Here is a 25,147-nt window from a genome sequence, read left to right as displayed (position 1 = left end):
AGAAAAGAAAAGAAAAGAAAAGAAAAGAAAAGGAGGGGGCATTTGATGTCACACCTGTATGTGCGAATTTTGTTGAGAAGGAATTTCTGGCACAGCTTTACCTACTTCCAGGGTGCATGCAGAAGCAAAACAGCCTGAAGAGGTTGACCGCCAGTTTCCTTCATTGGGGTCATCATACAACACATTGCAAAAAACATTTAAAAAACTGTTTCACTGGTGAAAAGATGTTTTTTCCACAAAACTGGGCTGTCTTTGCAGTAGAAAGGTGTTAATAGTTTTGAACTTGGTGCTATAACACCAGAGAAAAAATGGTGTTTCGAGCCCTCAACGACGACTTCAAGGCAGTCGTTGTTGAGGGCTCAAAAAAAGGCTAAGCTAACAGAAAGCACCGCGTCACAGCAGACCAATAAACACTCCAGCTGGTGGGTGTCGTAATGTGAGTTGTTCGTCCGAAAACGACAACAATCACTCTCGTTTTACAGTCAATTGTAAGCTAAAATATGATTCTGAAAACATTTTAGTTAGAAATGGGCAACACGATAACAGAATCCAGATTCACACACTGCCTAGTTTAACCCTTTGATTTCCTTTTTTCCTCCTCCATTTTTCACATTACAGGAAGCAGAATGGCGCCAACTTCTTCTTGTATTGCAGCCAAACAGTGCATTATGTTATACTTGATCAGCACTTCCTAGTCGTACCATTTGATCGGAGTTTGGTCTGAGTTTGAATTTGAGAGAGAGAGAGGGGAAGATCTTTCTCTCCATCTGCCTCTATGCTCTACATGTCCGTGGTGGCGGGCAGTCAAAAATGAGGAGGAACAATTAGTTGTTATAGCAACAGCCCAAGAGCCCGCAAAAGTCTAACTGATGACGCAGATATGAGGTGAGAGATAAGTAGAGAGATGTGAGCGCTCACCAGATTGAGATAAGTTACATGTATTACCCACATTATTAAGATACAATGGTTGAAATTTTAATTTTAAATACGATGAAGCAATAAAAAAATTTATCTTTGGCCCATAAACGTGAAGCTGATATAGAGGAGGTATTTTTCTCCTGTATATGAAAACACTATACAAACTTTTACATGTAGTCTACACTGATTTAAAGCTTAAAGTTTATATACTTCAGATGTTGCTGGAGCTTGGTGAGTATGAATTATGTTTTCATATAAAAATCTACAACATGAAAAATAAAAATGACAATCACAACCATTTTTCAATACAAGCACTGCTGCTACTTTGTTGTTTTAAAAGTTCAGTATGAATAAAATAATTTGTCATCTCACTGTGTGACAATAAAAAATATATACAGTCTGGGTTTAAAAAAAATCACTGTCAATAAGCGTTCATTATGGCCATAATTAAAGAGATTCTGCTGCAAATTCCAATGTGAAATATGTACAGCAACAAAGGATAATGTAAGAATTAGTTTAAGGGAAAAAATGAGCAAAAAAATTAAATCAACAGTGTTTTACTTGTGGGTATTTTATGCTTCAAAGACAGATTTATTAACTGTAACTGTAGGAGTTGTCGAGCAGATGTAGGGATTTTGGTTTTCTATTTTTTGGCTCACACATACCAGCGAGGGCCTCAGAATGATTCAGTCTAAGCTCTCAGTGATGCACTCTTCCTCCTTCAATGTTATTTTATGTCCAACTCTCTTTCTCTCATCTCGATTTGCCAAGTGCAGAGATGCTGCTAGGTGATGGAGTGCTCCGGTGTTAATCTGACATCCATTCTCCGTCGCTCTCAGGCTAAAGACTCTGGTGTCCCACAGTTCACAAGTGCACTGCGATTTACTGCTGCTGCTACTGATCGCTCAGAGAGAGAAATGAGAAAACTGCTGGGGAAAAATGAAAAAGGAGTGAAGATAAAAGAGGGGAAGAAAGAGGGAGGAAGATGGGTTGCTTTTATTCACAGTGTTTTCACACACGAGAATGAGGGTCTTATCTCTGAACAGCGCTTAAACACAACATGCCCACGGACAGAGCAGACTGTGTGAAGACTTGCACATGAGGATGAAAGCACACACATTCAGAGGAGAGGCTCCCATGCAGGGGAGTGGGAGCACATTACAGGATCAGAGGAAACACGGATCAAAACGCAGCAGAATCATTGCTGCCTTTACAGTAGAGAGAAACAACAGGCCAAACGAGAGAAGCGAACAATGTGAGCCATCCATCATGTCGCTCCTGTCAGCTAATAAAACAGACTGTGTGATCACAGTTTCAGGTCAACAAGGGTCAGCCGACCCCTCGGGGCTCCAGCAGGGGCTGACATGGTGGATGCTGCCCTTATCTCAGCAGTGCATTACAAAGGAACACAAGCTCCCCTTTAAACTCCTCCCTGCTGGCATTCACAACGTTTTCCAACAACAGCTTTCCCTTTACTCCCTCGCACCCACACTGTGAGAAACTGCTGATCGAGGAGGAGGAAAACTTCAAGACAAACTCACTTCAGTAACATCAATCTGTACTGTAATAGGGATGCAAAATATTCTTTCTCATGATTGATTAATCACTTTAGTTGTTCGGTCTATGAAATGAAAATAGTAAAAAAATATCCATCAGAATTTTCCGGAGCATGAGATGATGTTTTCAGACTGCTTACTTTATCTGCTCAATGTCCAAAACTCAAACATTTTCCACTTTACTGTTATCTGAAAAAAAAACACAAGTATTTACAAATTGTGATTAATCTATATTGTCAATTGTTTATTTTCATTGCTCAGCTAATCAACTCAAAGTTTCAGCTCTTTATTAAACCAACCAGTTAGAAATAACAACTAAGAACCAGACTTCTTGGTTATAGAACCAATCTTATGTTGAAAACTCAAAGATGCTTAAAAAAAAGAAAAGCTGCAAATCTTCACATTGAAGAAGCTGTAACTAGAGACTGTTTCGATATTTGCTTGATAATTATTAGTTAACCATGCACTTATTTCATGAGTTATTCATTCTGGTCAATCAATAAATAGACTTTTGACTGTGTCAGCATTATAAGAAAAATGCATGGGCACAAAATGGCAGATACTGCTTTTCAGAGGTCTTAAATTAAAAAAATGTTAGTTTTAGATATGAGTTGTGGCTCATGGCAGTTTTTGAATTTGGGGGAGGATGGGCAGATCACAAATCTAAAATTTTAGCATCATTCCAGCTCAAATGTTGCAACACATTAAAAAAGTCTTGAGTAAGACTTAAAGTATGTTAAGGTGATGACAGAACAGTTAAATTAGACTAAATAAAATCATGAGACCTTATTTTGGAAGTATGGTTGTCAACAGGAAGAGACAAAAAGATTTTTTGGCCCCCTTTGAATAATGCCATGAGTTATCAATATGATGTTTGTCAGTCCAAAAGATAATTTTGCAAGTCAAGAAAGTTTGTCGTAGTTTGTCGTAAAACTGTTGAAGTGTAAGACCGTGAAAATACTGAATTACAAAGTTGCATAGGTGACATCATAGCTTTCTCTCTTGCTGAAACTACAATGCCTGTAAATCATACCTGCCTATAAATCATACATCAATATGTATAATCATATGTATCACTCATTTCACAATTCAATACATGAGATATAAAAATGATCTTACCATTGACTATTGTACATATTTTTTCCAAAATAAGGTCCCATGGCGGACATCGGAAGCAAAGATGGACTTTGCCTCTCGATAAAAAGTAATCTAGAAATGAGTGGTCATATTTACACTGTCAGTGAGGTGACAAGAAATTTCAACTATTGAGTTTCAGAGATGGGAGAGGTCACACCACATCTGTCAGAGAATTATGATGTACTCTGAAGGTCGTTTTGTGACTTCTCAAGTCTAAATCACATACAGGCAGGACCCCCCCCCCCCCAATGTCAGTGTGTTGACGTGCCGAGCTCCAGAGATGAACACTCCTCCGTCAGAGGGAGCAAAGCACTCTGACACATACACATTGAGATAAAACATCTGGCACGTTTGACTAAATACATCTAATGCGTGTGTGTGTATGTTTGCAGTGTCTGTCGAGCATGTATGTGTGTGTAGTAGTCTGAACATGATGTGTGTATCCTCTCTGTCCTCCCCTCTTCATCGCTGATATCTGCCGGTGTGAGCTGGGCTCTGGAGCAGACGTGGAGGTCTTGGCTGACAATGACCTGATGTCTCCAGGCATTTGCTGCTGCAGTGAAAATGGATGAATGTGTCCCACTGTCTGACTCCGAGCCCAAAAATGTCTTTAGTATATCAAGCTATGGCACCTGAAGATATGGAGGGAGTGTGTGTGCTCCTCCTTCATCTCCTCCTCTCACAGTAGTAGAACACAGACAGGTTAAAGTACAGACTGGCTGCTTATTAAGAATTTCAAGATGCAGCGGTCAGCCAAAAACCATCACCGGCACCTCTCTTGAGCTCTTAATCCTCTTACTCACCCTCCATCCTCTGCCATTTATCGTGTTTTAATTGATTCATAAAAGTCACTATTGAGAGATTAAGTTTCAACATCCACACACCAAACATGAAAGCCAACTGCTGACTTGGCGGCTGTTTCTGTTTTATCTGTTGAGTGCTAAAATACTTATGAAAGCTGTTAAAATCACAGGCCACAATTAAGGGCAAACCAACCTTTAAAACTCATTATACAACCATCTACATAAAACTATACACCAGACCATATATAAAAAGTACTTCATTTAAAGTTTCAAAATTATACATGATGTCACTCCGTGATGACATGATCAGACGGAAATTTAAAGTAGCTTTATGCTGTTTTAGCACTTAAGTCCTCCTCCCTATTTCTGTGAGGGTATGAGGGTAAAAACTCAAAGATTGCAAAGAGTTTTTATAAATCATAAATGAGGTCATGAGATACAGCGGTCGAGCTTCAGGGCTGATTTTACAGTGGCAAAGTTCAGTGACAATCCTTGTATCTGTGCACTTGTTGAGTCACGCAGACTGAACTTCTGCATTTTCAAGAGCTTTGTGCACCCACTGACCTTTTTTACTTGGTGGCAACTTTGCACAGTCAAGGTTAAATTTGGAGCTTTGGAGAAATAGGTTAACATATTTTATTTTTTTAAAGATTTTTTGGGGTGTTTTTTGCCTTTATTCGATAGGACAGCACAAGTGTGAAAGGGGGAGAGCGGCGGGGCTGACATGCAGCAAAGGGCAGAGGTCAGAATTGAACCCACGGCCGCTGCGGCGAGGACAAAGCTTCTATACATGGGGCGCCCGCTATATCCACTGAGCCACCAGGTGCCCCGGGTTTTAAAGTGTCCAACAAGTTTTCCAAACTAAACAACCAAAATAGTTGCTTGTCATCCCATTTTGACAAAGCTGATTGGAGCATTCTCCGATCTGTTGCTGCACAGATGACAGGAGCTCGCTGTTTCTTTGTGCCTCAAAAACCGTTACAAATGGCAGCTATATAAATGGTTCACATGACAGATAACTTTAGGCAGAAAGACCACACCAGGGATACTTAGGGGCATTTTTACAAAATTACAGGAGAACAGGGGACAGTTGCAGCATCCCAATACATTTTTGGATTTTAGTACATTTGTTTCAGTATTGAGTATTGTGACACCACTTGCAGAACTGGTAGAAATGATGTCAAAATATTCTGTATTTAGGTAAGCAGAGTACAGTTAAACAGATGTATGAAGATCTAAATCTATGTCCTCTTGATCTGTCAGATCCAATCAACCACATACTTAAGTTTTTCAGTGACATGGCACTCTGCAAAAACAGTAGCTATTCTTGGTCGAGGTAGTTTTCGAACTTCACAGTTCAAAATCTCCACTGTGTGAATCGTACCTGCAGAAAAATGAGTATCAAACAGCTACATTATGGCAGGCATTTCCCTTCCTCTTATACAAGTCCTACACTTGTATGTAAGATACTGAGGCATTCTGCAAAAGAGATGACGCAGACAAATATAAACTTTCTGCTCCACAGCTTCCCACACACGTTCAGCAATGTTTAGATTTTGTGTCAGTGTGTGTCAAAGATGACTTCCTGGTGTTGATCAAAAGATCTGGTTCAGCAACGACTCAGGGGACTTTTTCATTTTGGAAGAAAAAGTATTTATGCCTGCACCTGGCCACACTATCCTTGTGATAGCGTGTCCCTTTTCCCTCTGCACAGTCAGCTGGGCCATATTGTACATTCTCTTTCAACATTTACTCTTTTCATCAACAACTCTACCCCAACTTTCATCCAAACATGAACATCAGAGTCAAACTGCTGATGATCACCACCCACACTCCACATGCTGTCTGCCGCACAGCCTCTCTGATCGATCCTTTGGGCACCTCCAAAGAGTAGGGCGGCCGCTTGCTGCTGACAGAGGCTGCCTTGGTCGTGACTGAAAACCTCCTGAAAAAACTCAGCTGCACTTTTGGAACAAAGAGTGAACTGGCGGTAGCTTGGGCTAAGGTTTCTGCAATGTCAGGTGCAGCTAAAGGAAAGGAATTCCAGCTTGGCGGAAAAGAGCTGCTCTGATGGATGAATGAACCTGAGCAGTGTTTGTAATTCATCTCCCAGCGTGCCCTCTCCTGTCCCTGTGAAGATCATGGAGTGTGCGAGGCCTCCATTGCGATTAGACATCCACAGAGAAAGTATTACTTCACCGCTGAGACTTAACTGTCACTCTTAATGAGCTCTGGAGTCTCTGTTTCTGGCAGGTATTCATGCAGGCTACAGTTTTCAGTCTAACAGTAAAGATTAGAAGAAAACTGGGGAACGAAGGAGAGTTAGACCACAACAACGTCATAAAAAGTCCATTCCAGTCTCCCCGACTATCAATCATCTTCCTAGACACTTGTACGGTGCTTGCTTCGGCTTTAATCATCCTTTTTATTCACTGATATTCAGGCGCTAAAAGGGACACATTGTACTCCCTTAGCATGACTGGCTCACAACAGCTCTGAAGTGTCTCAGAAATTTAAAACTGACACCGAATGAGTATGTCGAGAAATTGCCCATGATAGTATCGATACAGTGCTACCACTTAAGGAACAATACTTGCTATTATTCTGCCAGAAAGCTCAAACCCCTGCACCCCTCAATTCTCTGCCCTTTCACCCCTTCGGCGTCCCTATGGCTACCCACCCACACCCAGGGGGTAGTGGTGCATGGACTGTGAGACAGAGTACACAAAGGCAAGAGAGCCTCAAATCTAATTTTACTCTAAAGTTCACTTACATTATGAAAAGATAAATTATCTCCAAGGAACATTGTGGTTATGGCTCGTAGAGAAAGTACGATTGATGCTCATTATTGCTTCAGCCTGTTCTTTGTCCTTTTAATAGTAACATGAACAGGCCTTTCCACTAAAGAAAACTCCTCCATTTCCCGTTCTGTCAATGGGCCTCATAAAGCAACATTGTCTTAAGTTTCTTTTATATTTCTCTTAATTTTCTGGTAAGAGACAATTTAAGAGAAGTCAACTCCAGATGCACCAAATGTACTTAACCTTTCAAATTTGCTCTCACACGTGTGCTTGATGATGAATCCCACTTGATCATAAGTCACCTATTAGCATAGGTAACGTCCCCTAAACACTATGTAAGGGCAGGTTTTGTGCCGTATGCAAAGACTGCAGACATGACACCAAAAAAGGTTGTAAGAACTTTTACAGCAGTGAAAATGATACTGTTAAAAAAAAAACTTAAAGTAAATGTGACTTAAGTGAAGTTTAAAAAGTATGCTTGCAAAAAAAATTATATACATTTAAGAAATCAAAATAATTGAAATAATTAAAAGGAAAAGCAGCAAGTCCTCACATATATGAGAAGCTGGAATCACGAAAGTTTGCATGAAAAGTGACTTACACGAGTATAAAAATAGCTGCCTATTAATTTTCTAATTAATCAAGTAATTGTTTCAGCTGCACTTGTACATTGTTATATGGTTCCGCAAAAGTCTTAATATGTAAAGTAGTTACATAATAATAATCGTGGAGTGTAAGTGTAGAAGTAGTAGTGTAAAAGTAGAAAATGGCATGAGATTAAATTACTCAGGTTATGTCAGAGTTCCTCAGATTTGTACTTAAGTACAGTATTTAAGTAAATGTACTTTAAGAGTAAATGTACTTAGTTACATTCCAGCACTGGTCAACAGAGTGACGCATTGAATATATAGTAATTGTGATCAATGCATCAAGTATAGTAGGATTTCTTAAACCCTGAAATTTAACTTTTTAAAAATTTTCTCTTACCTAAGAGAAAAAGAAAAATAAGAAAACATTGGTGAATCCCAGAAATCAACAGATACTTAAAAAAAAAAAAAATCGTGGACAGTACAAAAATAAGGGAGAATTTGTTCATATCGTTTCTCGCATGAGGCCCCATGTCCCGTATAATATTTTTCCTTCGTCTGGCCTTACACATCAGTGCCGTCCTCTTTTCTGCTCTCGCCCTCTTTGCCCTTTCTACCTGGCAGCGCTCTGAGAAACGTGTTCCTCTGAAGCCGTGCCACCCTTTCACTAGTGCGGCCATTCTTGTTTTACACACTCATCTCTTTCTGCATCTAAGGACAGAGTGAATAGATTATCCCCCCCTCTGAGCGAGGCCGGAGGGGACAGAGAGCTGAGCTCGGACTCTCAGGACAAACTGTAATTCTCCACTTTGTCTCAGGGTTCGAGGACCCATCTGGCTGCAGATTTAGTAACTCTGCCTCAATAGGGCTCTGTTTACCCGAGTAGCTTGGTTTACACAGGCAAAGTGAAGGGTTCATATAAAACGCATTAACTGAGAGTAATCCCTTTGGTCTTTTGTAAATAGGATGTAATGATGGGGGATGTCCAAAGAGGGTAACCACTTTGAAAAGGCTCAGAGAGGCCAATTTGTGTGCAGGCAGTGGTTCAGTACCAGATCCTCTGAGCTGTACAACTGTGGTTTCTGACATATCGGTATCAACATTTACCTCATTTCGGATACTGAGTCAAGAATTCAGGCAATATACACAAAAGAGAACAACTACAAATATGTAACCGCTGTGAGAATTCAAAGAATGTTCACAGTGAAACTAAACCTATACTTTTCCTTCACGTATCAGCCCCAATGAGACTTAAACCTCTAAAGCCGATTCATTGTTCGCTGGCAGAGCAGCAGCAGAACCCATGTAGCCACGCTAAAGATTTCTCCCTTGAGCGCTCTAACTAACAGTCCTTTCCTCTGATTTTTTTTTTTTTTTTGAATTAATTAATTAATTGTTTAAATCTTTGAAACTTGGAGCAACATCACTTTTCTTGTGCTGCTTTCAGACGCCCAACAAGTACTGAAAACTTTGGTGCCTTTGGTGGTCTTGTTTGCTTTGATAGTATATCCTTATAGCATAATATAAACTGATAATATATGATCCTTCGAGTCAAATCAGAAATAAATTCCTTTGCCAGAGGAACACTCAGCACCACTGCTGTACAAATACACAAAAATCTACAAACATTGTTGAGGTACATTTTGACAAAAAATAACTAACTTACTAACTAAAAAAGACCAGACATGGTGTCGTGGGGCCACATGTGGCCCCTGTCAGGTGAGGTGGAGCCCTTTAGGTGGAGAACATGAGGGGCAATCAATAGACAAAAAGCACCATGACATCATCCCCTTTCCCCAAAACCTACAGTTAGTGATAGCAGCAGACAGAGCAGATAGAGCTCTAAATCTGGCGCAGTAGCAGTGATTTACTGCCCTGTCAGCCTGTCAAAAGGCACACATGCAACCGATATTCATAGTGTATGCGTGCAGGAACAGAAAGAGACAGTGAGTGCGTGTGTGTCCTGTATCAAGCCTATTGATTACAGAGAGTCAGCAAGTTCAGCTCGCTGCATTCTTTTTTTCACGTTTGTGTGACCCGAGTTATCTGCAGTGTAATAATTTATGTTAAATCTAGTCTGAGTCAAGTGTCTGTTTGTGCACACAAACTTGATATATGTGTCTGTGTTCGTGGCAGCAGGTGTTTGCGAACATGTCTGCGTGTGTGTGAGTATTTGTTTGCTGCCGGGCTCTGGCTGCGTGCACAGCATGAATGAGTGAGAGAGCCATAAACACCTGAGGAAGCAGGAACACACAGACACCCTCTCTGGACTGTATTTACGGTCCTGATTGGGGGGGGGGGGGGGGGGGAGTCATCATGCACAGCTCGGCTCTGTCTGTGGCGGGGGTCCAACCAAAACACCGGGGCTGTTAAAGCCCCCCCTGGATGAGTCCCAGGGGGCAGTGGAGCGGACGGAATGCAGGCCTGGGTTTAGAGGTTCAGGGGTACGTCCTGTTGTTAATGAGCTCACCCCGCTGGGCCTCTCTGGCTCTGAGCCCCTGACACTGCCTCACCAGCCACACCAGCGCACTGCCACAACCTCCTCCTGGACTGGTCCTGGACCGCTGAAGCATGCCACACTTCCTGAACGATGTGAACATCGCTCTGTGGCCCTGGGGTGATCTCAACAAGATGTGTGTCTCAGAGTGAAGGAGAAGACGGTAAAAGGAAGTGCCGTCTGTGCAGCGCTGTAGAGTCAACATGCCTGAATGTGTGTGTGGATATTAAGAGAAGCCCCTGAGACCCGACCTCAGACGATGCAGCGAAGGAGATACGAGCACTTTCCTAAATGATGCATGTCCTACATGCTCTATTAGTGCAGGGTAAATAACACTTTGTGTGAAGCGCGGCGGCGCTGAAGACGGCAAAGTGTAACATATGCAGCAAGGCAAGTTTATCATAAAAAACACATTTTTGCACTTAAAGGCAATTCAACATGCTTTACAAAATGCATAAAACATTACATAATACTTTTGAGACATTAAACCACATTAACCAAGGATCAGATTCATAGGAGGGAGCTTAGGATGTAAGTGCAAGGTGGATAAATATAAATGCTCAAGGGTTCAGCTGAGAGTTTTAAACCAGGATAAAATAACATTTACACCGGGGTTCCTACAGCTTCAGGCAAGTTAGATTTAATACTTTTTAAGACTTTTAATGCTGCTCCGGATGAAATTTAAGACCAATTTTACAATAACAAAAGTTGAAGAATAAAAACATGAACCAATAGTTTTTACTCAAGGTTAAGGACAATTGTGCTCAAATGTTTATTGTTACATCAGCAAACAAGACTCTTTGGTAGAAGCTGCACAGAAGAAGAGGCACTCTGCACTGTAAGGCTCAGAAATAACTATCTTTTTTCTTCTGCTTAGAAGTGGTGAATTTACAGCTCACAGCAACTTACAACACAGTCTCTGGCTTTTGTTTAATATCTAGTGTCATCAAAGAAAAGTTGAACTTTGCCAGTCCGTTTACCGCCATTGCTTGTTTACTATATAAAATGAATGCTGCTGTAACACTGAACATCCCGCTGAATTCGTATTCCACAGCTTCGTATTGCTCTAGATCTGGATGTTTTGTGTGATTTTTGGGTTTTTGGCACCTGGTAACACTATCCTGCCTGATTTTTATTTTTATGCCTATTGTGACAACATACAAACACACTTCAGCAGTGGTAGATTTCTCAAAGTTTCCTTGTCTGTGATTGTAAAACTAATACAGTCCCACTTTGCCAGTGGTGTACAGCTTCAGCTTTATATCAGACATTTGATCTCTAGAGGCAAGTTCTATCATCCCGTACTCTTTCCGCTTCTAGCCAATCCAGTGAGGTCATTCCTCTTTGGTCAAGACAACTGGCTCCTCGAGGGGAATGCCTGCTCCTCTGTCAGGTTTGAGCTCTGAAAGCCAACCAGGAATGTCTCTAATTAGGCCGACTGCTGGTGCAGTTCATCCAGACCTCCTCTCCGATCTCGTCTTCCGTCCAGAACTAATCACAACCATCAGCACCACTCCCCTCATCCCCACTGAGCACCGTATCAACTACATGAGCGAATGGAAATATATGCAAAGACCAGCTCAAAATAGAGCTCAAGAGTCAGACGGGGGCAACGACTTTCAAATTCTACACGTTATCCAAGAGTGCAGCGTTTTAGTGCCTGGGAAACTGAGACCGAACCGGAGGGGGTGTTTGGGAGGTCTGTGATACGAGAGGCCATAAATGATGTCACCACGACACACTACGGCAACATCTCTGTGATGTGGTGGTCTGTTTGTGGTTTAGTATACATGGAAGAGGAGGAGGTTTGAAGGTCGGCTTCATAAAATCCCCACCCACTGAGCCACAACACTCGAGCCTCTCTCATGTGGTGTTGTATATGTTTATTAACTCATAACAGTGACAAATGAGCAGCTAGATCATCAGGACTACTGGGAGGCTACAAAACCCTGCAGACTGATACAATGCCAGGGAATAATATTTAATATTAAAGCAACTGTTTTTATTGTATTTTTATATTTTTGCGGTCCAGAATGTGGGTATATCCTGGGGTGGGCATGTGTGCTCAGAAGGAGACATAACTGGATTTATGAAGAGTTCACACGTCCAAGAGAACAGAAGAGTGAATTTGTGCAGAGGCAGAGTTCAAAAGTTTGGTCAGTTGGGAAAAAAAATCAATCAGCAAGAATGAATTACTGATTAATTATTTATGTTTGTCTGCTCCAATCAAAAGATTTGCTGTTACCTTTTTTACATGAAACTAAATTAAATATTGTTTGGTTTTGGATATTTTGTCAGATAAAACAAGCCATTTGAATCACCTTTAAGGGATAGTTTGATTGTTTTTAAAGTGGAGATGTACGAGGTACTTATCAATAGTCAGTGTATTACGGGGAGGGGTGGGGTGGGGGGGCTGGTATATTGTCTTGTAAGGGGCTTTTGTCTGTTAAAAAAAAAAAGGTCTGAGAACCTCTGCTTTATAGGGTAAGTCTGGATTCAGAGTTGTTCTTCCCCTTTAATTATCAATCAATTTCATCATTCAATCAGTTAACCAAGAAAATTATTAATTGGCTTGAGAATAATAAGAATAATGTGTAGAAATGTAGAATGTGTAAAGGAGGTAATGAAAGATGGTAATGAAAAATGCAATGTGGAGCTTTATGAGGCTAAATCATGAGGAAGAAGGAAAATTGAGACAGAAAAAGTAAAATTAAAGTGGATAATTTTGACAAATTAGTGGAGAGATGGTGATCTGCAATAAGTCCATGGTTGTGAAAGACAATACCAGTCTTCCCAGTGGGCTGCAGGCAGCAACTGGGTCGGCTGAACTCATCACAGCTGTATGGAACCAACGGGACCCCGAGCATACACACTCCCTCAATGCTGCCATTGTCTCAGCACTGACGTCAAATATGCTTCATTACCTTCTCAGAGCCTACCTTAAGACAGAAGCGCTGTGTTACACAGTACCTACATCATGCTACTCTATACATGCAAGATGAGGGATGGTGATATGTTGAAAGGCAGGGAGCAGACGGGGTTAATGCAGCTTTAATGGTATCAGTGGCTGAGTGGATCAGAGATGAGAGAAGGGATGTTGAGCCTACAGCTCCAGTAATAAGGAGGCTTTAGGAAAAGGAAGGGTCTTAAAGCTTTTACTTTATCTTTCCACGTGATAAAAACTTTGTTACAAGTTCAGTTGGCCTTATCTTGGCCAGGAAGAGAGCATGTGTCTTCTCTCTGCTGATTGCGTGATCTGTCCGGCCGTAAAGAGCCTGTCTGTTTGTGGGTCACTCTGTCAGCACACCAGTCCACTTAAACTACTGGGTGAAGGGAAATGCCTCTGCTTTATTGGGGACAGAAGAATACTCCAGCTGCCATGGCGTGTGTGTTTGTGTGTGTGTGTCTATTTTCACCCCTAAAAGTTTTTTTGCGTTGCTGACTCGGCCCACTTTATGCCTCTCTGAAAGCAGGAAAAACAGATTTCAATGCACTCCCGGGGGAAGTCTTGGGAAATAATAAATAAATCAGTAAGCAGAAGAGGCATTTCCAGTCCAGGAGCCAGACACGTAAAACTTAACTCAGAATCAAGGCTAAGTATGTATGAAACTTTAAAAAGAGTTTCAGCCAAAGGACTGTGCACTGCATATCTTGAGATCCACTGCCATTTACGTTAGATTTAAAGGTTCAGTGTGTGTGATTTAGGGGGATATAATGGCAGAAATGGCATGGATGTATTAAAAGAACCAGATACAGCACTGAATTCAGTACCCCATTCATTCCTATGAGAGTTGCAGCAACACACTAAGTCAAAAGGGTTCAGCTGCCATGAATAACATTACCTGGATGATCTGGGGATCATAGGCACTACTTCCACACTGTGCAGCCCATAGAGCACACACACTTGTAACTTTTGACTTTAGAAAGAAAAATGCAACTGGACAGAGAGCGTCAACTTTATATTATTATTATATTCATGTTGTTATTTTCAAAAGGTAGACTTTTACACATGCTTCCATCAAAAAAAAAAGGTTTCAGTTTTTAATTATAGAAACAAAACGTTCGTTTAACCAAAACCAACCTGTCTGTTTTCATTCCTTTAAGGGTCATTCTGACTGATAATAATAATATTTCTGTAATGCTGTGATACTGCGAAACCCCAATATTTTCTTAGATCTTTATTGTACCATGAAAATCTCATACTGTTGCATGGGGATAAAATTACTTCATTGTGCGACTCTTCTAGACTTTCCAAATGTTATCAGATGAAATGGATCAAATCCTGATGGTTAAGCAAATCAATTTGTAGGGCTGTCATGCTCAGAAACATTTATCCAATGATTTTCAGACATCTCTTTCTCCATGTAAGTCTATGGGGAAGAGTCTTTTTGGGGTGCGTGGCATCACATGACGGCGTAATTACACTGTTTGGCCACTGTGAAAATTGACTTCAAAGAAAAGAGCACTTCCTGGGAGCCTGAGAAATGTAATATAATATAATAAGTAGGTCTTTATTAGTGCATAATCAACGTTGCCACCTTGTGAGGGTGATGTCATTGAGAGCCCTGCATCTGCGTAGTAGCGATACCTGCAGTGGGGGAGTCCCCGCCAAAACATCCGTCCGACCAATAGTGAGCAGCTCTATTGAATGCGAGCCCACGGATTGACTGTCACGGCTGTCAATCATGGCGGAAAAGACCCCTTTTGTATAATTTAATAACTCATTAAAACGGAACTTATCATAAAAAAATAAACACGTGAACATCAGGGTGGTGAGAACTACCTTAAGAGCCAGAAAACATCTCTGGGAAAAAGTTATTTGGCGTGCACTTTGAATTTTTAGTTTGGCCTATGTCCTATTCATTAGCATGGAGGGGCGGGCCTTAAGACCTGTACTGCAGGCAGACACCAGGGGAGGACGGGATTGAAATACCTCAACTTTGGGGGAACTGTCATATTGTCCATCTTTATATACAGCCTATGGAAAAATGTGAGCACAAAGAAAAAAGGTGAGCACACAAATCTAACACACTGCTCCTTAAAAGCCAGTAGCTGCAGGTAAATGCATTGACCTTTTCTTCACGTTTAGAAAAGATATCAAAAAAATAACACTGATATGATAAATCAAATGAATGACATTCTCCCATTACTGTCTCCTGCCTTTAGTCTAACAGTATCACTGTAAAACATAAACCATAAAGATATATTATAAATCTTATGACTCTATCATTATTATTCCACAGATTGCTCTGCATGTGGTTTACATGGAACATTTCAAAAATAATAACATTATCATAATTATTAGTATATATTCCAATTTAAATACCTGAACCCTTCTATGAAGTATAATTTGGGGATTTTTCTTAAACCTGATGCACATTCCAGCACACACTTACGTAAGAAGAGAGCGAAGAAAAGAACGGCAGGCAGGAGAGCAGGGAAAACTTCCCTCTGCTGTTTGGTTTAGTTAATTTTAGGTTGGCGGGTCGGTATCTTTAGCGGTGTTGTTTGTTAATTAATGACTATAATGACAATTCCCCAGAGTGGAGCAGCGCGGGCTGAAAGGGTTGGATGCTCCCATGTCTAATCTCATCTGGGGCCCTCAGCCCAGTTTGCCTTAACTTCAGCTGCTTCCAATTTGGGCTCAGCACTTGTGCTGCGCTGGCCATTTACATAACCATGAATATCAGCTGCTGTGGCCTTTTCTGCACACAGCCTGCCTCCCTGTTTGTATACGATTTATGTGTCTTTGAGGATAGTCAGCAAATATTAGAATCAGCGCATAAAACTATGGTTGAGAGTGTTTTAACTTTTTACCTTCCTGCCTGGTACGGTCACCTAAACTGCACATGTAAGAGTAAACTTTCTCGGGTTGTGTCAATGGCAAATAAAATAGCTGGCAAGCCACAAAAGCCCTTGAGCCAACTTTTTACAGAGAGGACAAGGAAAAAAGCGAGGAGTATCTTGGCAGCTAGCTCTTATCCTCTCTTCAGCCAGTTTGAGCTCCTGAGCTCTGGGAGGTGCTATGGAGTCCCTCTGGCAACTAAAATTGTTAAAAGTGCCATCAATATTCTCAACTCGACAAAGTGACTGATGAATTTCAAACTCCAGACAGACAGTGATATGAACTGATTCATGTGTTAAGTGTTTCTAATGGCCTTCTCTATATGTTTGTTTAACTAACTGCTTGTCTGCTTTTTGCTATGTTGTCTTTCTGTGTCTGGTGGCCTGAAGACAAATTTTCAACCTGACAGACAATAAATATTCTAATAATTCGGCTCTATTCTATTCTATTATTGGCGGCACTGAGTGGACAGATTATTGGCCTGTCTGATTATTGGGGCCAATATTTGGTATTTTGCCGATTATCTGCATCTGTGTTTTATTTTAATGATTGCTCATCAAATTAATTAATTAAAAAGTACAAAAGGAACTTTTACTTTGTAAAACCTCAAGGAACTATTTTTATTTATTCATTTTTTAATCCAAAATTTCACTTAACTTTATAAAAACAGTTGCTTGGAACTTGCTGTATGTGATGTTGAAAGGCTCAGTTTTGATAATACATTTGCCACAGGCATTTAACAAAACTTTGTGTTGGAGTTTGTTTTATTCTAAATTCAAAATAATGACAGATTTTAATTTTTTATTGTAAATGCATATCAGTTCCAAATAATTCTCAATCCCATTAACTTCTAATAATCGGTATCTGTATCAGCTATGAAAAACCAGCATTGGTCGACCCCTATTCTATTCTATTCTATTCTATTCTATTCTATTCTATTCTATTCTATTCTATTCTATCTCCCTCGGGCTCTGGATGTGGCTAAATCAGACATCAAATATGTTTGGTTTTTTTTGTGAATGAATTGGAGCAGGAGAGTATACGATATTTAACACCTGCTAACACAGGGGGAAATGCAGGAATGTGACGGAAAGAAAAAGGGTTGAATGAAAAGGTGACTTCATGTTTGGTCTGTGACTTTAATAGTGCGGCTCTGTGTGGTCTAAGAGGAGTGCAGGTCACCTGTGCTTGTTCAGCTCCCTCCCCTCTGACCTCAGGCTGGGGTCGCTCCACTCACAGCTACCAAAGCCTGCTTCCATTAAAGCAGCTAATCACGCTGAACAGCTGCATCCCTCACTGTACAAATCCTCAACACCTCGCTCTCCCACCCACACATTCACTCTGGCAGTCAGACAGACACATATACCAGCATCCACGCACTCCCACTCTTCCTTTGCTAATGGCAAGCTGCGGCCGACTGATGTTTAAAGCGCGGGGTTTAGCGTGCAGGCCTGTGATAAGCCATGCTGAGCTGTGAAAACACAGATTACATTTCTGCGGCTTATTACAGACAGTGCGCCTCTGCCTCCCAGCCATACCGTAATTGCGACCCAAAAACCGCAGCCTCCGTTTGGCTGCGAGATACGACTTGATGGGGACCCCCGCGGCAGAGCTTTGACAGCCGTGCTAATTCAAGTCTACGTTCCCCCATATGTTTTACTGCATGCCAGCCCCCTCCTGTGATAAGCTGCAGCCACATTTCTTTTAAGTGCTGTCCTTTCATAAATCAAATCAAGGCGTAGATATCTACTGCTGTCTCTTAGTGTCATCTTCACACTTTCAAGACTCCATCAAAAATAGCATACGGGGGCACAAGTCCAAAATACCTCTGAATTTAACCACTAGTGCTGAGCGGGCATTCATCCGTCATTGCTATTCTGTATGTTGACGCTGATGCAACCTGTAAAGGAGTGTTTGAGAGCTAGCTCTAATGTAATAATGTTGCTTTTATGGGCTACATTTGATATTCTCGTATCACAAAATTGTTTCTAAATGAGATATAATTATGATATTTGTGTTTGATGTAGCACAAGTCGGAATATCCCGTCTGAAAACAAGCATTTACTTACTTGGAATGCCAAAGCCAACCAGGCATACATTAAATCCCTGTTTCTGGCAGGCTATGAAAGTGCCTCCATCTGCAAATACTTAGCCTTTTTTTCGCAGGCTCAATCAGAGATAAAGACCATTGTGTTCAAGGTCCACAAGTAAGACAATATCTCCCAAACCTCATAGAAAACAATTAGGACCCAGTAATTACACCACTTGCCTGGAATTCCAGCCAAGTCCTGAGGTTGGGGTGAGGAAATAAGAAAAAGAGATTGAATGTGAAAGGTGCCTGTCTGATGCAGTGTTATCTTACTCCACTTGGACTCTGATGGAGTGAGTTTGTTTATCAGCCGGGGTGTGATGTAATGTTTTGCTTGTGGAGTTCGAGCGGAATAGGCCAAAAAAGCCTCACGAGCCTGTGTATGACCGCATGACAGCATGGCGTAAACTCTTCCCTTAATGTTCTCTCATTTATCTCTGCTGCTTTGGAAACGCATAATCCAAAACTTAAACAGAGACACGTTATCTTTACTTCAGACCGGACCCGTTGATTTACGTATGTTGTCCAATTGGCTGGCAGGCGGAGGGGTGAGAACGGAGGGACACTAGAGAAAACAACTCTCTCATCTCCATTTAAAATACAGCCATATGAATGACGGTGTTCTCAGCTTATAAGGCAGTTTCTTTTCCGCTCTTGCACCTTGAAGCAGCCCCAGAATCCTGCTGACATTGTTGAGATCTGCAGTAATGCAGACCGGCCTTGAGAGTCAGACGTGGCCAGGGGCTTTTGGGGTGGCCTGGTGAGAGACGGGTGGAGGTAAAAGCAGGGCAACCCGAGTAAATGAGCAGATCATACACATTTTCCACAGTCTGTGAAAAGCAGACAAACTCAGGAAAAGGGACGATGGGAGAAATGGTATTTAACCAACACCGGAACCCAGAAAGAGGAAAGATATATGTATCCGCTGTTAGTTATTTATGAGATTTATGGGATCAAAAGCAGTATGGTTTTAATGTCTGACCTAGACACCTGAGTTTAAAAAGGATGATAGTTGTTTGTTCTTTTATGTGAAACAGGTGCTTTTTGTGCTGAGCCTTTTTAATTCAGCTGAAGGTCAAACAAGTGCTCAAAGGCGTCTGGAAATCCACAAAGAAATGTATAGAGATTTGCGAATGGAGCCACAAACAGGAATTAAGAGCCTGGATTTGAAACTTGCACCCACTGAACTAAGAGTGCAGCTTTAACTTCACTTGGCAACACTATGGCAACAGATTTAAGCACAATCCGGCCTCCAGCTTTGCCCGTGCGGCGAGCTTTTATTTCTCCTTAAAGCGGCGAATGAGGCAGACAGCAGCGGGGTATCAGGTTCTGTGCTGGCAAGAGGTTCTGCTCACGCGGCAGGAGGAGAACAAAGCGCCGGTGGCCCTGGATAGCATCCATGGTGCCGGAGAGTAAAGGCCCTGTGAATGGGACCTGTCACTTCCACTCAGTGCCGCCTGTGATCTGAGCCACCCGGAACGACGCTCAGATAAGTGGCTAATCCCAGCATCCCTGCTGGCTCGACAGCCCCCTACTGCCATGACAACCGGAGGGGAATCTCCTCCAGCAACAACTTAATTGGATAATTTCCTCCCTGTTTGACTGTGTGTTCCTCTGCTTTTGTTAAGTAAAGTCTGGGTTGTCTGACTGTCAATGTGTTCTTTGACTTTGAGAGCGGGGAAGGTCTAAAACAAGCATGACATTCAGGCGGTTTTGAAGTAGAGACATTTCTCCGGTTGCAGCCCCGCTGCAGCAGCCTGCAGGCCGCTGTAAGGGCCGAGAGCTGCTCTTAGTTCACCTGGGAGTGGTAGCGTAAAAGAGAAAAACAGCCTCTGCTTTCAAGCGCCACAAAAAGTGACCACTTTAACCACTGCAAACATTTATTGTCCTTTGTGTCGCAAAGCCTGATGATTTATGTTACACCCAGTCAAGTCCCGGCATAAACAGACGCTCCACCCTTCTCCCCAGTCTGCAGACACGGGGGCCAGTGCCAGGGGAAGTCATTACACACTGCGTGTGCGTGTGTGTGTATGTGTGTGTGTGCGTGTGATGGGCAGCTACTGTAGGCGAAAAACGAAAACAGCAGTGCTAGCATGGCACTTTAAGAGGATGAAGACTTGGTTCCAGCTGGACCATAAAACTCCAAACCACACAAAAGAACCGTTACGTAGCACAATGACTCTGAGAATGAACACATTAAAACTGATTAATGAAGTATCTGACTCACCCCGGACAGACTCAGGGTCTTATTTCTGAACTTCATTTAGACGACAGAAGGTGGCTTATGTAAGCTTAATGGAAATCACTCCTGTGCAAGTACTACTCGCACATGTGTATTTGAAGGCACATATGCAGGTTAGAACACAGCAAGGCAAAACGGGGGATGCAGATGGTGATAAAGTGTCAAAAAGAGGAAACAACAGAGAACCATTTTCCTGGATTGTGATAATGGCCTCCTTCGAGAACCAGCCCAACTGTTCATTTCTATCAGCTGCTGTGTAACTAATGTGTGTCTGTGAGTCCGTCTGTCTTGACTTACCTTCTTCGCAGGCAGCGCCGCTGAATCCTGGACAGCACTTCCACTCCAGAGAGGTCACAGTGCGATACACCACTTTATAGGAAGGTCTCACAACAGTTTTGTAGCTGGAAAACACACATAAAATCTAAAGTCATTATACAAACACTGGTAATGATAGCTGTCTTTGTGTGCATTGTGACTTTAATAAACCACTTTTCTTTTTGGCAATGTGGGGAGATTTATGGAGCAAAGTTCATATGTTGCTGTGTGTCACTCAGTGAGTTAATCAAGTTATAACTGGTGCTATTTGATTTCTTGGTTTATCTGCTGAACCCTCCTCATTAACGTCTTTGTATTTCACTTATTTACCGGCATGCCTTTTGTCTACATCCCAGGAACAGGTGTGAGCTTGTTGTAAGAATTTTTCCAGGTGTTCTGTACTCAGACCATAACATGTGGAGCAGCTGTGTTGCATTTGATCTGTTGTTGAGAAATTGCTATATTTTGCAGTAGATTTCCTCCTGAATGACAGATAATTCACTCACTGTTGGCAGAATGAGAAGAACAAGAAAACCTGCTGTTACTCTAACACCGTGGTGCTCAAGCATGGTCATCCCTATCACATCATTAAAATTGCTACGTTTGTTGTATACATATTTTGAGCAGTTCATTAACAAGAGAAGCAGATATTAACAAATGGACTGAATTTATGCAGCACTTCTCTAGTCTCAAAGAGCACTCAAAGCACATTACAACACAAGCAAGCATTCACAGGCTATCATGCAAGGCGCCACGTGTTCATAATGAGTGATAACAATTTACAACATTGAACTATACACACTCACAGTAAGTCTCAGTTTCTTGACCAAAAACACTCATGTAAACTACAGGGGGCAGAGACTGAAACACCAACCTACTGATTAGTGGACAACTGCTCGACCTCATGACCCACAACCGCCCTTTTTTATACCTGCCTGATTAAATTGTATTTTATTGGTCTTATTTTTTTTAAAAATGTATTTTATTTTTTATTGATTTATTTCAGTCCAGTTTTTTGTTGACAGATCTATAGTTTTGTTTCATTTTCCCTGCTAGGTGGGAGATACTGTAGTGGTCAGAAACTCACAATATCTCGGACTCAAGATTACAAATCAACAGGAATGGTTTTCCAACTTGCTTTCCTGAGTAAAGAATATGAATCGAATATGACATGACAAACGATGAAGCTAAAATTAACTCTCTTTGAGTCACACAAAAGAAGGATATTGACAGAGAGACATTGATTTTGAAAAGGGAAAGCATTTTTCTGCTATTGAGCTCCACTATAATTACAGTCTACAAAAGAAACAAAGTACCAAATAACACCTCTCTCTCAACTAACTTGCTTCTCTAACACAGTCGCTGTTATGAGAAGTTAAAAGTGGGTTCTCCACTTTAAAGGGCTCACATCTCAGTGGTACCACAGTAGTCCTGCACAGCCAGACTGACTGTATCTCATGTTGGAAAAAGCAGAATTCAACACTAAAGGAAAAATATGCTATCTGTTGTTTATATTTCTTTAAACCAATCACAATTGTTTTGGGCCCCTCTAAGCGCAGGATGGCGCAACAGTACTCTTGCAAAATTGTGTCCAGAGGGATTTTGCTTGAATTTGAGGAGGCTAGTCATGGCATTAAAATGGCTAAATCCCTGCAAACAAAAGCAGCACATAAAACTCCAAGGTAGTTGTTGTTTTTACGCACAGTGCTAAAATTAAGCGTGAAGACACAGGTCTGGCTATCCAAGACTAGTTTCATAAAGCAATAGCAATTCTGTAAATAGTTAAATGACACGCTTATACCCACAGTCTACATCCTGAGAGCCACAGAGCAGTAACAGTGGTGGAAAGGTTGCCTTCTCACCTGCCTCCTGTACATCCCTGCGGCCAGCGGCACGACTGATAAACTCGCTGCAGCACTGTCCCATTCTGCACCTGGCAAGTCACTGTCTTAGTGATCGTATGAGGACACCAGTTCCTGAAGGGAGAAACACAGTGAGTGAAGTTAGAAATACAGAGAACGCTATAAAACAGATGTTATTGTTAGACCCAGAAGAAAAAGACAGTTAATAAGGTAGAACAGTGTATAGTGTCGAAACAAGCGCACTCAAACTAAAGCATGCTCACAAAAGGAAATTTGCCATGCAGTCACATTCAATACGCTCTTGTCTTCCCGCGGGTTTAGATTCTTCCCTCCCCTCCCCCACCCTTTTGTTTTGAAACTTCTTTATGGTGTTTACACGGTTTTAATCAGCCACGAGATTTGCAGGAGTGCATTGTGGGCCCTATTTACACTGTGGCCTCTCTTCTATCAATACACATCCGTTTGCATTCGGCTCTCAGAGGAGGTAAAGTCCCTCAGGGGGGAATAAAGAGGAGGACGTGGTCCCATACTGAGATTAGAGTTCTCAGCACGGGTTAATTCTGGGTCATGAATTCAGTCCCTTTCCAAAGAGTCTTTGGAGGACGTTATATCAGGACTCACTGAGGCTGATAAGAAACTTACCTGTTAGGGAAAAAAAAAGCTAATGTTTAAGTCAGAGGATAAGATGTGATAGTGAGGATACGATGACTTAGAGCCGGCTGAGTCAAGTGCTCTCACGTACATTTCGGTTATTTCTCAGGCTTCCAGGGGCAAAATTTTATATTTCCACACAATAAAAGGGTCCTGTTATAGCACTTGATGCCACCATTAGGCAAAAAGCACCAAATTACGTTACCATAATTAACAGTGATTCATTTGAGAGCTTATCAGCTTTGTTTAATCCTCACTGAGAGCTCAATTACCCTTCTAACAGGGTCTGTTCCTGATAGCACTGTGGGCCATTGGAAATGTTTATGAGAAAAGTTTTGCTGCAGAGGCCAGTTTCATCTCCTTCCCTCACTTATCAACAAAACACAGGAGTGATTACTCAGCTTCTAAGTGGAAACAGACAACTTTCTTAACTTTTGCCCTCCTAGTGTTTCGGAGTGGTACTATTGTTGGCGCTTCTGTCACAAAGACAACTCTGTCTTCCTCAGAGCCTACCACAGTTTCCACAGTTTCCACAAAAAAAGCTGTGACAAATTAAAGAATAATCTCAAACATTTTCATTTAAATGGATGTCTGTTAAGTCACTGTCCATAACATTACACAAAGTTGATTGAGTCTATGGCTCACTGCTGAAAGTATTGCATTATGTATATATTTGCAGTTTTATAAACTGGGTATCAGCAACAACGTTTGCGGAAAAAAATGCTGTATTATGTTGCTGCTCATGCAAACCAAACATTTCCTACTGCTGCAGCTTCACATGCTGATACTCTGCACTTAAAATCTAACTGCTAAATTATGAGCTAACTTTTATTATGAAATACTCACAGGAAATGCAATGTGTGTCAGATTAGCAGTAACTCTACTACTGCGGTTATTTTCAGCATTTTTTAAAAAGCAGATCAGTTTTAAATAATGCAGGGAGTGATGGAAGACGAGGGAGCAGCCACAGTGAGCTGTTTGATGAAGAGCTGAGGGTGACAGGCCACACACCTCCAACTTATTGAGGAAACAAACTCCTTTTACTGTGCCTCATGCAGTATAAAATCAGATCACAGTTTCTCACAGAATGATTAAAAATCCTCATTATTGCCTGATTTTAATATAAAACAACAGTAGTTTATTTTGCCATCCCAGAACTCTGCAGAGTTAAGCAGCATTTGCTGGTACCACCAATAACTACAAATGTCGCCAATTCAGCCAGGACTTAAATTATCGAGATTGCCACTTGAAATTCTTTGGTAACTTGGGATGGTTACTGATAGCTACCTGGGAAAACAGAAGCACTATCCACTAATGGTTGATGCACTTCCTTTATGCCATAAATCAAGCCCTCATTCTCCTGGGAGACAGTTACATAGTGGAAGTGAGGCTTATAGGGAACCAATCTATATGCTGATGGTGTCGTTATTCTATAGCCATTACACTGTGCAATCAACATTTATTTTATAATGATGTGTTAAAGCAGAAGCGCGTCTATTTCCACTTTAATGTATGGAAAACACACTGAAGCTGTTTGATCTGCCATATGTTCCTATTACTTTATCAACAATGAAGTGTACAAACACTCAGATTACCTTCACATGGCTACAGCTGGAGGAGAAACAAGGACAACAATTACTATAGCCTGTGTTTACACAATCAATAGATGCATAGAGAGGGGGCTCTATGCAGAAACCACAAAGGAGACTGTGTGGCTTGTAGCACAGAGCTGCACTTTGTGTGTTCTGCTGCCAATGTGTTTGCAGGAGTGGGAGGGTGTTCCCACCAAAGTCTGTTTGTCAATATGTGAGACCATATGTTTGTGTGTGTGAGAGACGGTTTAC

The 25,147-nt window shown here is 41.5% G+C and overlaps 1 protein-coding gene across 2 annotated transcripts in view; it reads right to left on the bottom strand.

The window, feature by feature from the left end:
* emid1 (EMI domain containing 1) overlaps positions 1-25,147 on the bottom strand; it is a 68,621-nt gene that overhangs the window by 36,511 nt on the left and 6,963 nt on the right. For both annotated transcript variants that reach the window (XM_042488355.1, XM_042488354.1), the window contains exons 2-3: positions 22,653-22,766; positions 20,773-20,876 (exon numbers count right to left, since the gene is read on the bottom strand). In XM_042488355.1, coding sequence (XP_042344289.1) covers positions 20,773-20,876; positions 22,653-22,766 — 218 coding nt within the window. The remainder of the gene's footprint in view (positions 1-20,772; positions 20,877-22,652; positions 22,767-25,147) is intronic.

Source organism: Plectropomus leopardus, chromosome 6, assembly GCF_008729295.1.
Source record: "Plectropomus leopardus isolate mb chromosome 6, YSFRI_Pleo_2.0, whole genome shotgun sequence".
Classification (NCBI taxonomy): Eukaryota; Metazoa; Chordata; class Actinopteri; order Perciformes; family Serranidae; genus Plectropomus; species Plectropomus leopardus.
Note: the sequence above shows the minus strand (reverse complement) of the source record. Positions and strands in the feature narration are given on the sequence as shown.